At 43.3% G+C, this 14140-nt stretch overlaps 1 protein-coding gene across 1 annotated transcript; it reads left to right on the forward strand.

Annotated features, from left to right (window-relative positions):
- The first annotated feature begins 1978 nt into the window (after window positions 1-1978).
- Window positions 1979-14140, forward strand: mcm6l (MCM6 minichromosome maintenance deficient 6, like). The gene is made up of 17 exons (XM_036519227.1): window positions 1979-2073; window positions 2219-2365; window positions 2688-2798; window positions 2990-3239; window positions 3323-3488; window positions 4250-4395; window positions 4952-5102; window positions 7360-7501; window positions 8242-8383; window positions 8905-9012; window positions 9343-9498; window positions 9745-9873; window positions 10981-11142; window positions 12091-12205; window positions 12644-12841; window positions 13114-13253; window positions 14018-14140. Exons 1-17 carry the CDS (start codon window positions 1979-1981, stop codon window positions 14138-14140), a joined length of 2481 nt encoding a protein of 826 aa, XP_036375120.1.

Genomic DNA, 14140 nt, shown 5'->3' on the forward strand with positions numbered 1-14140 from the left:
CAGTTATTTCATCAAAATTTGACAGTCTCCAATCTCTTTTTTAAGTGTAGTTTTGGTCAGAATGGGGTCAGATCACTTTCACAGCCATAAGTCCTAACCTTTTTGCACATCTCCCTTTGTATACTGGCAGGGCTGAACCCCAGCATAATAAGAAAAGGTGTTTGCCATGGGTGCCGAAAGGGGCAGGGTAGCCCGAAATAAACCCTCTAATCCATCCCTTGGCTCCCCAACTGCCCTGTGACCTAAGATGATACCACTGCTTTCCAGTTACCATTTTTCCCCCCAGTTGGCCCTAGTTTTTGTTTTATGTTTTATATTTTGATGTTGTGCATTTTCGATAGGTATTTTCGATTGCCTCTGGAAAGCCCATTATGTTCAGCACTTTGTGACAGTTTCCATTGTGAAATGCACTATAAGAAATGAACTTTGATCGATTGAAATACACAGCATACCGTCTGATCGCTGTGTGGTATAGAAAGCCAGCTACTACACCACAGTCTCGCATGCTTCCAAAGTAGGTGCTGTGCTGGTGGTGGTCAGATCTACAGAAGAGGGAGAGGCGAAACTGCTGAGCAGAGCGGTAAAGAGGTGCATTAAACTCAAAAGCTGTCAGATAGTTTTTAATCAAACCTTTTGAGTCAGCAAGCTCCACGTCCAAGTAAAGACTTGAGCCATGAAGTTCCACGTTCAAGTCATCAAATCTGTGACTTCAGTTGCACTCAAATCCAGGTCATGTGACTCGAGTCCATGTCTCTGGATGAGACTGGCTGCACGACTTCTACATTGCATTACCACCATGCTAACAGAGTGCGGGCCAGAGTCTGTATCCCAATGAGACAAAAACACATTAACAGCTCATACTTTATCTTACAAAAGAAGAAAAGAAGCCCAAGATATGTATTTTCTTAGCAGATACCCTTGTCTAGGATGACGTAGTTACATAGCATACATATTTTCAACACATTATCAGTTTTTTTCCAGGTGGATATGGTAATAAAAACATTCAGGTTACTGTAGGTACCTCCCACCCCATCCACCTACACAGGGGCCCTGTGTTGATTCATGATAAACGACCCGTGAACTATTGAGTGATAAAAAACACATGCAGATCTGTTTCTTTACTATCACTTTATGCCTGTAGAACATACCTTTCAAACTGTTTTTCAGTCTAAAAACAGAACTGGGCTGTTTTGATACCTCACTGCAAGAAAAAATACATTTAAAATGTGTGTGTGTGTGTGTGTTGGTGAATATATGTTTTATTTCTTTATTGATGTGCTACCTGGATTGCACTCTGTTGCGTGGAGCAAAAAGATTCACAGAGAAATATATATGCATTGCTGACAACGGCGATAGACATAACAATACATGGTATAGCGTACAGCATACAATAAGTAACACACGTAATTCATATGAATGAATTACAAAACTTTGATTCAGACAACCGTATTGCTTCTGTTGTGCCATCTGAATTCAATTATTGCAGCTGAGGAGGGTTTTACTGTATTGAAAGTCACAGTGTCAACTTTTTACAAGATTCAATGTCAGTTACATTTCTCGTGCATTTATTTTCTTATAAAGCATTATTAAAAAAAAAAAAAAAACTAAACTGTGGAATGCACAAGTTTCTTGTTTAGGCAGCAACATCGCTGAGATCAAATCATTTTGAAACAATACAAATTACAGGTTGTGCATTAAACACAAATTTAGTTTAACCCGCTGCAAGGTCTTCAAGTCAATCAGTTCTGCGCACGTTTGCGCAAATTGGGTCATCTATGTTAGTTCGGTACCACTCGTCGGCTTACCCATGTAGTCCAGGCTGGTCATGCGCAGAATCGATCCTCTGGAAATTAGATTTGATTGCTCCATTGCAGGCTCACCTGTTAAGATCGAAGGGTCACTGCCAGGTGCAAAGTTGGGCACACGAGCCGCTCGTCTCCATCTTTTTCTGTCATCTGGTTGCTTCTCCTCTCCCCGAATGGAACCTACGGCTGAAACTGCTACTGCGGGGGTTCAAGTCAAGGATGATCTTTCTGAAAAGTGTCAGAAACTATTTATCGAGTTTTTGGAGGAGTAAGTTGTGATTTGGTTGCCCTAAGAAACTTAGTTATTATGTTTCGCTGACGCGAGTGGCCTCTTTACTTGAAACTACGTGGCAGCCGACCATTTTCCAAAGCATTTCCTATTGTTTTTAAAAACTGTTAACTTATTCGTCTAGGTTTCAGAACCAAAATGGGGAGTTAATGTATCTACCTGACGCCCAGGAACTCATTCGACCCGAGAGAAACACTCTCACTGTGAGCTTCACCAACATTGAGCACTATAACCAGCAACTTGCAACTACGATCCAGGAGGAGTTTTACCGGTAATATTAGATTGTGCGTCTGTCTCTGCTGCATGCTTTGGTTAGAACATGACGATTTTGTCTAATGTTCGTACAACGTGCACATACAACTGTAAAACGCGGCGTTCTAATATGCACTATAGACTAATTCGGCCGTTTCCAAAGGCGATTGTTTGAATTGCCTGCCTTTGAGGTTAATTAGTTAATTGACGTAATGTGTCTGTAGTCCTGATAGTATATGGGTGGAGTTATCGTTTTCTATCCACCGTGTATTGATTAATTTTAACGTTATTTTGAACAAATCGCGAGGTTTGAAACAGGAAACGCCTTCCTCTTTTGCCAGGGTCTATCCTTACCTCTGCCGAGCTGTGCGCCACTTCGCCCGCGACCATGGCAATATCCCGTCATCTAAGGAGTTCTACGTGGCCTTCTCAGATTTCCCAACAAGACAAAAGTAATGTGATCGAACGTGATACCAGTTAAACTGAAATTATGGCCCATAAATCGGTACACCAAGTCAGTGGGTCTAATAAATGATAGAACAACCCTAAGTGCACAAGTTTTGTGACGTGGAGGAAGCGCATGTTTTAGTCCCAGGTTTTCGGGCCTCAGATGTGTGTGTATGCATGACCACGTCTTCTGCAGGATCAGGGAGCTGTCAACGGCTCGAATCGGGACACTGCTGCGCATCAGCGGGCAGGTGGTTCGGACCCACCCCGTGCACCCAGAGCTGGTGAGCGGAACATTCCTTTGCCTGGACTGCCAGTCCGTCATCAAGGACGTGGAGCAGCAGTTTAAGTACACCCAGCCGGCCATCTGCAAGAACCCCGTCTGCTCCAACCGCCGCCGCTTCATGCTGGACACCAACAAGTCGCGCTTCGTGGACTTCCAGAAGGTGGGTGGGTTTGGTTTTGCGCCTGGCGGTCCCCCTCTGGTCGCGTAACTGATGTAACGGCGGCCGTGTTGTTCCGCACGCAGGTGCGCATCCAGGAGACGCAGGCGGAGCTGCCGCGGGGTGCTATTCCCCGGAGCGTGGAGGTGATCCTGCGGGCGGAGGCTGTGGAGGCGGCTCAGGCGGGGGACCGCTGCGACTTCACCGGCACTCTCATCGTGGTGCCCGACGTCGCGGCTCTCGCCGTCGCAGGTGACGTCGGATTGCTTTCCGTGTCCAGAAAAGCTCGGGCAGCATAAAAACGCAGTCCGCCCCATGTAGTAGTTTCCCGGGATCCGTAGTCGAAACTCATAATGTTCCAGGTAGGATTTTAAAGAGTGATTTAGACAGGCTACATAAAAAAATGAGGCTAGATGGGTCGAGCAGTCTGTTCTCATAGTTAAATTCCTCGTGGTGTTATGTCCTGTTCACCACTCAACCTAACTCTGCACCTGCATGGCCAGCGCTGTAATTGCAGGTGGTGTTGTGGATAGGGTCACACTGTGGTCACTGGACCCTGGAGTAACGGGGTTTGAATTCCACGTTGGATACCACAGCTGTACTTGTTTGAGAGTTTCACCTCACAAGGCAGCTGTGAAAGCTTTTTGCAGAATTTTTCAAAGAACAATAAAAAGCATTGTTTTTTCTTGGAATAATGTCTGCTTAGCTGCTGCTTTTTAAATCATTAAATGTGGATATACAGCATTTTTGTGAAGGGTGTCCAAAGAGCTTTCCAATGAGAGAATTTATGACAAACAAGTAATCAAGTCATGATAAAAAGTTTATTGTAACATTTACAATATTTTACAATATTAATAGTATACGGGGCATAAAGGAAGAAACTTTTAAATACTGCAATAGGAAATGAGTAGAGTTATATCCATCCATATGGCTGCAGGTAATGTAAATGCACTGAGTGAGGCAGAACCTGGCATGGCATGGCACCTTAACATACCCCCCCAACTGTCATCTAGGGACCCGGGCTGAGACCAGCAGCAGAGTGACGGGCCGGGAAGGGTTCGAGGCAGATGGGGTTCAGGGGCTCCGAGCTCTGGGAGTGAGGGACCTATCCTACAGGCTGGCCTTCCTGGCCTGTCATGTGGCCCCCACTAACCCCCGGGTGAGCCAGCTAGCATTATGGCACAGCAGACAAGGATCTGGACCTGTAACTAAGGCTACCTGCAGCTATCACTGTCATAGTTTGGTGTATGGTGTCTCAGCTGTATTGACTGGATAAAATAAATGTATGTATGTATGTATGTATGTATGTATGTGTGGATAATGTGTAAATTCATATGTATGTCTATGTGGCATGTGGCAGTGGCTCTCTGGGTAGCTGGCAGTCTCTCTCACACACATCTATCTTTGTCTTAAAGAGAGCAGTGAAGGATTATATATAGGTAAAGAATCTCCTTAAAAGGCACATAGTCTGAAGTGAACATAAAGCCAAGCAGTGTTTGGTTGCATGTGTCGTGTTTATTGATCTGTCTTCTAAGGGCTTTTTACTTTTTACATTTAGTCGTACATGTAATATCTTTGGTTTTTTTTCCTAAAATGTAAATAATTCTAAGCGCTAGTTAAGTGTTCCTAGCTGTGTTGTTGTTTGAGTTTTCTGTGCCTCTGGCATGAGATTCTGAGAGGATCTCTGATGTGCTGAGCTTGATTTCCTTTGTTAGTTCGGTGGAAAGGAGCTCCGGCAGGAGGACCAGACGGCTGAGAGTGTGAAAAACCAGATGACTGTTCAGGAGTGGGAGAAGGTCTTTGAGATGAGTCAGGACAAGAACCTGTACCATAACCTTTGCACCAGCCTCTTCCCTACCATTCATGGTAAGATGCCGCTTTCATCCTATGGAGTTCATCAGTCGTGATTTTGCGGAAGTTTACAGTTGGTACTCCTTTTGTCCCAAGCAAGATTTCAAAATCTAATCAATAAATTATGAATCCCAGAGCACTACAGTACAAAATTAAGAGAGAAATTTGCCATGTTCTGTAAATCTCCTTTCCATACATCACAACATAGTAATGATATTCTTGTGTAAATTCTATATGTGCAAATGTATTTTTGGGTCATATTTGATTTCATTAGGTTTTTGTGTAAATTATGTACTGTACATATACATACAGACTAGGGTCCAAAATTATTGGGACACCTGGGCATTTTGTGGTTAAGTGTGGATGTGTCCATGTAGCTATTAGTTTTATCACTCGAACCTACAGTGCTGGCCAAAAGTATTGGCACCCCTGCAATTCTGTCAGATAATGCTCAATTTCTCCCAGAAAATGATTGCAATTACAAATGTTTTGGTAGTAATATCTTCATTTATTTTGCTTGCAATGAAAAAACACAAGACAATGAAAAAAAAATTAAATCAATTATCATTTTACACAAAACTCCAAAAATGGACCGGACAAAAGTATTGGCACCCTCAGCCTAATACTTGGTAGCACAACCTTTGGACAAAATAACTGCGAACAACCGCTTCCGGTATCCATCAATGAGTTTCTTACAATGCTCTGCTGGAATTTTAGACCATTCTTCTTTGGCAAACTGCTCCAGCTCCCTGAGATTTGAAGGGTGCCTTCTCCAAACTGCCATTTTCAGATCTCTCCACAAGTGTTCTATGGGATTCAGGTCTGGACTCATTGCTGGCCACTTTAGAAGTCTCCAGTGCTTTCCCTCAAACCATTTTCTAGTGCTTTTTGAAGTGTGCTTTGGGTCATTGTCCTGCTGGAAGACCCATGACCTCTGAGGGAGACCCAGCTTTCTCACACTGGGCCCTACATTACGCTGCAAAATTTGTTGGTAGTCTTCAGACTTCATAATGCCATGCACACGGTCAAGCAGTCCAGTGCCAGAGGCAGCAAAGCAACCCCAAAACATCAGGGAACCTCCGCCATGTTTGACTGTGGGGACCGTGTTCTTTTCTTTGAAGGCCTCGTTTTTTTTTCCTGTAAACTCTATGTTGATGCCTTTTCCCAAAAAGCTCTACTTTTGTCTCATCTGACCAGAGAACATTCTTCCAAAATGTTTTTGGCTTTCTCAGGTAAGTTTTAGCAAACTCCAGCCTGGCTTTTTTATGTCTCTGGGTCAGAAGTGGAGTCTTCCTGGGTATCCTACCATAGAGTCCCTTTTCATTCAGACACCGACGGATAGTACGGGTTGACACTGTTGTACCCTCGGACTGCAGGACAGCTTGAACTTGTCTGGATGTTAGTCGAGGTTCTTTATCCACCATCCGCACAATCTTTCGTTGAAATCTCTCGTCAATTTTTCTTTTCCGTCCACATCTAGGGAGGTTAGCCACAGTGCCATGGGCTTTAAACCTATTGATGACACTGCGCACGGTAGACACAGGAACATTCAGGTCTTTGGAGATGGACTTGTAGCCTTGAGATTGCCCATGCTTCCTCACAATTTTGCTTCTCAAGTCCTCAGACAGTTCTTTGGTCTTCTTTCTTTTCTCCATACTCAATGTGGCACACACAAGGACACAGGACAGAGGTTGAGTCAACTTTAATCCATTTTAACTGGCTGCAAGTGTGATTTAGTGATTGCCACCACCTGTTATGTGTCACAGGTAAGTAACAGGTGCTGTTAATTACACAAATTAGAGAAGCATCACATGATTTTTCAAAGGGTGCCAATACTTTTGTCCGGCCCATTTTTGGAGTTTTGTGTAAATTGATACTTGATTTGACTTTTTTTTCTTTCTCTTTTGTGTTTTTTTATTGCAAGCAAAATAAATGAAGATATTACTACCAAAACATTTGTAATTGCAATCATTTTCTGGGAGAAATTGAGCATTATCTGACAGAATTGCAGGGGTGCCAATACTTTTGGCCAGCACTGTAATTTATGGTGTGGCGAAAACACAGTTACACGTTTTGGCAACTATTAACATTTTCAAAACATCTGTTTATGTGATTGGCACATGATTGCCTGATGACTACCCTTATTTCCAACATTTTAATGTTGTTTAATGTTGTTCTAGGCCATATTCTAAGTGTGTGTATGTGTGTGTGTTTTAGGTTATGTTCTGAGTGTATACATATTTTTGGTCATATTTGTTCTTTGCAATTCCAGGAAATGATGAGATAAAGAGAGGAATCCTCCTGATGCTGTTTGGAGGCGTCGCCAAGACGACCATGGAGGGCACTTCTCTGAGGGGGGACGTCAATGTGTGCGTCGTGGGGGATCCCAGCACCTCCAAGAGCCAGTTCCTCAAGTAAAGCACTGTTCCCAGACCAGTGGAGCACAAGAGAGTACCACTCTCATCACCTTTTCATGCACCCTTAATTCAAGAATCAAAGGACGCTGTTTGACGATTTGACTCCAGTTTGACTTGACATTTACCATGAAACCCTCAATGAAAGGGATTCTTTGCCTGTAAAAATGAATCCCAGCAGAAACGTACATTTCAGTGGCCCTTGAAAGGACATGCTGTAAATGATCAGACAGACACTTTCCCAGGTTTTATTCTGTGACAGAATCTCTTTAAGGCATCTTAACATTAACATTATCTGCTTGAGAGGGATTGGGCTGAGCTTTTTTTTTATCATAAAATGCAGTAAAACCAGCCCTTGTTCTTAAGCATTGTTAGTCAGTGGCTGTGCAGAGAATACTGGGAAGATTCTGCTGTGGCACAGAGCAATACAAGTGATATTCATACTGAACTAGAAACTGTTTTTCCCTTAGGAGAGTTATAAATGCATAGAGCAACTTCCCAGTATTCATAGTGGCAGCAGAGACACTTTGATTTTTCAAGACCGTGCTTGACACAGTCCTGGATTCACTGCACTACATAGACAAAGCAACAAGCCTCGCTGAGCTGAATTGCCTGTTCTCATTATTAAATGTCTTACATCCTCATGGGTAGCTCCTGATATTTTGCCACCAGGACATGCTGTCATTAACCCCGAGGTGACTGTTAGGTTCTGCTGAACTCCCCTCTCCCTTGTCCCACAGGCATGTGGAGGACTTCGCCCCACGGGCGGTCTACACCAGCGGGAAGGCCAGCAGCGCGGCCGGGCTGACGGCTGCCGTGGTGAAGGATGAGGAGTCGCACGAGTTCGTCATCGAGGCTGGAGCCCTCATGCTGGCTGATAATGTAACCGGGGGAAGGGAGCAGATCTGACATGGTCACCATAGCACTTTCTTTTCTCAGAGTAAACATTTCAAAGCAAGCATTCCATTCTTTCTAAATCCTGCTCCCTTTACATTAACATTTAGCCATTTAGCAGATGCTCTTATTTAGAGCAGCTTATAAAATTCCATTTAATAAGCTTTGGCTAAGAGCCGAGCTGATGCTAAATGATGTGTTACAATCTGATATTAGAAGTCATTTAGTCATTGATGTCATAACGTAACATACCACATTTCAGTAAGTACTATAGAACGTGCAAGTAAAAGTCCAAGGATTTAGCAGATGTCTTTGAGGACATACTATGAATGTTCAGACTTAATTGAACCAAGATACGGTTTGGAATCAAAAACGTAATGCTTTCTTGATTTTTTATTTATTTTTTTTTTTGCTAGAGCTTAAAGGAAAATCGTCATGACTGTTGGGTCCGCTGAATGTACAGCTTTTCCGTGTCTTCAGTGAAAAAACCTTCCGTTTGGTCTTCCCAGGGTGTGTGCTGCATCGATGAGTTTGATAAGATGGACCTGAAGGACCAGGTGGCCATTCACGAGGCCATGGAGCAGCAGACCATTTCCATCACCAAAGCTGGGGTCAAGGTGGGCCTGCCCCTGCCCCCGGTCAAGTGCTTCGCATAGGATCACTGCAATTTAAATCCGTTCAGCAGGGGTGATAATCATGCCAGGGACAGCAAAGGGCAACAATCCAGTGCTTTACAACACTTTTTAGCATTATAACAGTGTTGATTCAATGTTTCCCTCAGGTTACTCATGTAGTGTGGTGCATTCCACTCTATATCTGTGATCAACTCTAAACGTCACAGAATACAATGTCACTCTCCAGTGTCTCCTAGCAACCTAGCAACCTTCCCATGATATCAGATGGGAGGCCCAGACAGTGGCTGAACTGTTTGCGTGTGTGAAATCCAGGCCACGCTGAACGCCCGCACCTCCATCCTGGCAGCTGCCAACCCAATTGACGGCAGGTACAACCGGTCCAAGTCTCTGAAGCAGAATGTGAACATGTCCGCCCCCATCATGTCCCGGTTCGACCTCTTCTTCATTTTGGTGGATGAGTGTAATGAGGTAATTGAAAGGGTCATAAAAAGGTCTCTCTGGAGGACTCAATGCAGTTTGCACCAATGATGTCACACCTCTAGAGTATGTTCATGCTTCTCTGTTTAAAGGATTTATCACAATATCTAGAATGTGACAAATGGCATTTGGTTACAACTACTAGGACATAAATGCAAATTTCCTAAAAACCTCCAAAAATTTAATAATTTTCATTTATAGTTGTCAGATAAGAATGGTTTTGGTTTTCATCATCAGGTCACAGATTATGCAATTGCCCGGCGTATTGTGGACCTCCACTCAAGAAACGTTGAGTCTGTGGAGCGTGTCTACGCCACTGACGAGATTCAGCGATACATACTCTTTGCTCGTCAGTTCCAGCCAAAAGTGAGTGGATTCCCCTTCCTTCCCATTGTATTGTCCTCTCGGGGCACTTTCCTCCCACGTTCACATGAAATTGACTCGAAGAACTTCATTTTTTTCTGCTAATTGGTAGTAGCTTTGCTTCAGACAAGTAAAACACGAGGGAGTTTGAATTCTTTTGCAAATTCAACTGTGTGGTCTGTGGTTGGCTGTGTGTTTAAAGTCAGCCAGAATTCTACTGTTTATCTGAGTTCGGTTTGCTTGCTGTTCACCTGAAGCAGAAGGATGTTCAGAAGGATGTATGGATGTTCTAAAAATATTCCAATGTTAAGTGCTGCGCTGTTGTTTCTCTGTGTATCATTGTGTTTCCATCAACTACCTGCAGTAAAGGGAAACATCAGGGAAAAGGAATGATAAAAATCACTATCTGGAATTAACATGTCCTTTTGGTAATGAGGAATGCATGCAGCTGGCAGCTGATTAGAAGTTAAAACATCACTTAACTAGACCACATTTTTTTGACTTTTTTGATTATTTTGTTTCCAGCTGTACCTGTGTTTGCTTTTAGACTGCTTAAATATCAAACCAACACCACAAATGCACCTAAATCAGTTCCCTACAGCAAGAGGCTTTAAGTTTGTTCCAGCTGAAACTTTATAGTAATTGGTTCCATAGTTTTGATCCACGTCCTTGTGTAATGACATCACAGTCAAGGTTTCACATGTAGCTCCCAACGCACCTAACCACACTACCGCCAACTAGATACAGCTACCACCAGAAAGGGTTCTATTTGTGGATGGGCCTGCACTGCCCTCTGCTGACCAATTTGTGAAATGATCGGCAAGCTGCGGACACATGGAAATCTTTCACGAAGTCTGAAGTGACAGAGGTATCAAAAAATTCATGGCTTCACCCAGATGGTCTTCGAGAAGGATTATTGTTCATCCAGTTTTCCAATACCATTCCCCCTCACTTTCGTTCCAGCCATATTGCCACTGTAATGTAATCTCATGGTTGTCTACCTTGATAACCCTCTCTATATACATGCACAATTAGGACATTGACACTGGACACTGAAACATGGCGTTTTTGTCTCCCCCTGTCTGTGGGGGGTGTGCTCTGCGGGTTCAGATCACGCGGGAGGCGGAGGAGTTTGTGGTGGACCAGTACAAGCGCCTCCGGCAGAGGGACAGCAGCGGGGCCACGAAGTCGGCCTGGCGGATCACCGTCCGGCAGCTGGAGAGCATGATCAGGCTGTCCGAGGCCATGGCCCGAATGTACTGCTCCGACGAGGTGAGTCGCTGCCTGCAGTGGCCAGGAGGGGGCGACGTCACAATCCCCATCCTCACAGCCTCCCAACACATGGTGGACATAGTGCACCAGTCTCTCTGAGAGCCTGTGGGTTCTGTATGTAAAGTCATATTTTTTTGCTTCGACTCCAAAATTTCTGAACTCAGTATCACTACAGATCTGTGGAAACCAGTGGTTGTGCTACCACAAAACAAGCTTGCAGTGGCTTCACATTATAGCATGTTGTCTTTTTCTGAATTGCAGACATGAAAGAGCATTGAATTTGCTAGTTTGAATGTGTAGGGAAAGTGCAACGACCACAGCAACTGTAACTATTTATCTTTAGACCATATTGAAGCCAAACTACTACTTGTGGGTACTTGGGAACCTTTAGCCCAGTGAAGGAGATGTGATATTTGGCAGGAGACGATGCCTCATAGTGACAGGAACAGTTCTGTGTAATCAGTGACTCTTGTTTCAAACAATCATAGCGATTTGCTATGCAAAGGTTTTTGATTCATGCGAGTCATTAGTCATTCGTGATTAAAAGAAAATGGTAGCTCCACCAGCAAGCAAAGCACAATCTGAGTTTCACATCAGTACTGTTGTCATCGTGCAGAAATGAACCGAGTCTACTGTTTTTGTTTTTAATCAAATTCTGAAGGAGGATTTTTTAAAAATATGTCTTTAAAATGCAGTGAGTCCATATCCACTGTTCTGGTTAAGTACTGAATATAGAAATACACTTTTTTTAATATGAGGACTGGTTTCCTCTGAACAGGTGTTATGTTTAGTTCTGTGGTCTTTCCCAAAGTGATTATTGTGCCACATGAATAATTCATTGCTAGTTTTGTACCTCTAAATTCCGGTGTGATTCTGCAGACACACTCATGCAGCCAGTCAGCTCAATTTTAGATTTAATCCTGCTTTAATTTATCCTGCTGGCATAAGGTTCAACCCAAGCATGTGAAGGAGGCGTTCCGGTTGCTGAATAAATCCATCATCCGCGTCGACTCCCCAGACATCAACTTTGATCAGGAGCAAGAGGACAACGAGGACCTCAATGGTGAAAGATGACTGCTGGCATCCAAGCATAGTGCCTGATTTCATTATCATTATTCTAGTACTCTTTCTGCATCTTGCTGTGAGCAATACCATTATTTAACTAGTGAAACTGTCCAATAACTGTTTTGGAGCACCTTACGTTTCTACTGTGTATAATCAAGATTATCAGCATCATTGCATACCTTTTTTAAGATTATATCTCCACCCTTACTATTAGTTTTACTCCTTGATTAGGTAGGAGTTCAGGTGGGGAGTTTTAGGTCAAATGCATCACTTAATTTCTAACAAAACAGAAGAAAAACAGGGCCAGTGATGTTATGCTAGTATCACTAGAAAATGTCACACAGATCTGGGTTAAGGTGGTGTGCTGCCATAGGGCTTTTCTGAGTTCCATCTCCAGTGGTCAGGCTGTCGTGAAGAGCAACACCCCTGTTCTCAGATCAAAATGGCGTACTGGGTGATGAGATGGAAACCAACGGAGCCAACGGCCAGGCAGGAGAGGCCGTGCAGGGGGACCAGCAGGCAGACGGACCGGCCAAACCCGCTGCAGCCGCCAAACCCACGCTGAAGATGTCCTTTGGCGAGTACAAGAAGGTGTCCAACCTTCTTGTTCTGCACATGCAGAAACTGGAGGACCGTGAGTATTTCCCAACCAAGTGCATCATGGGATTTCATCATTTCAAGTTCATAAAGGAAAAAAAAAAACTGGAAAAAGACACTTTTCATGTTGTTATATCAGAATTTGTTATCTGGGTCTTGGAAAATTGATTGCTTTTAAAATGCACAAAATGCATTCATTTTACATATATGTAACATTTACTTTATTGACCATGTCCAGAGACTTGTTTGGAAATTAGTTTTAGCTGCTGTTCCTACTGAAAAATAAAAGGAATAAATTGTTCTTTGCAGTTGATGAGGAGTGCTCACTAAAGAAGAGTGACCTAATCAACTGGTACCTGAAAGAAATGGAGAGTGAGATTGAATCGGAGTCTGAACTTATCGCTAGGAAAACTCTTATAGAGAAAGTCATTCACCGACTAATCCACTATGTAAGTGTACCTTTTTCTTAGAGTATGGTGTTTTTTTCATAAAGAAGAATGCACAGCATAGCTGATCTGCATGCACCTCAGCAGAAATGTGAGACTGAACTTTGGAGTCATTTTATGTCTCATGTTTCACATTATGGAGCATTGCAAGGAAAAGACTATGTGCACCCAGAGCCATTCTTTGAAAAACAGTCTGCAATTTACCTTCAACTTACCTAACATGTCACTCTAAATTTCCATAAATTCTATACCAAACACACACAGAATAAATCATTATTATAAATTACATTTGTACTTGCATGCTTTTTAGCTGGAGGAAGCAGCCCTAAGTCATTATTTTAGTGTGTCTCTCTCATTCATTGACTAATAACACTGTATGATGGAGCGGCTTCCTTAGCATTGACCAGCAGTACCTCGTGTTACCACTAGATGGAGGAAAAAGCCTGTGAAGTTGTTTCCAGTTTGGATGGGAGAGCGAGACTTCATGTATCCCATAATGGGCGGAGCTTCTGTACACTGTCAATCACTGACTTCTCTAAACATATCGGGACTTTGCTTACTGTGGCAAAATCCTATCCTTGGCTTAGAGTGGGTCCTTGATAACAAATTAAGGCTTGCACCATTTTGGGCATTTGTGAATTCTCCTCATGTCCATCAGTAGTTTGCAGCCTGGGCTGGGTCTTGTTTCACCAAATAAGCACAACTTAAGCGAGAAGAACACTGACAGAATGACACTCACTCTAAACTCCGTTATCTCTTCTCTGCAGGACCATATCCTCATTGAACTGACCCAAACCGGACTGAAGAAAATTGCCGATATAGGAGAGGAGCCGATCCCAGAGGAGGACCCGTTTATAGTGGTCAATCCAAACTACATGCTTGAAGACTAA

Source organism: Megalops cyprinoides, chromosome 24, assembly GCF_013368585.1.
Source record: "Megalops cyprinoides isolate fMegCyp1 chromosome 24, fMegCyp1.pri, whole genome shotgun sequence".
Classification (NCBI taxonomy): Eukaryota; Metazoa; Chordata; class Actinopteri; order Elopiformes; family Megalopidae; genus Megalops; species Megalops cyprinoides.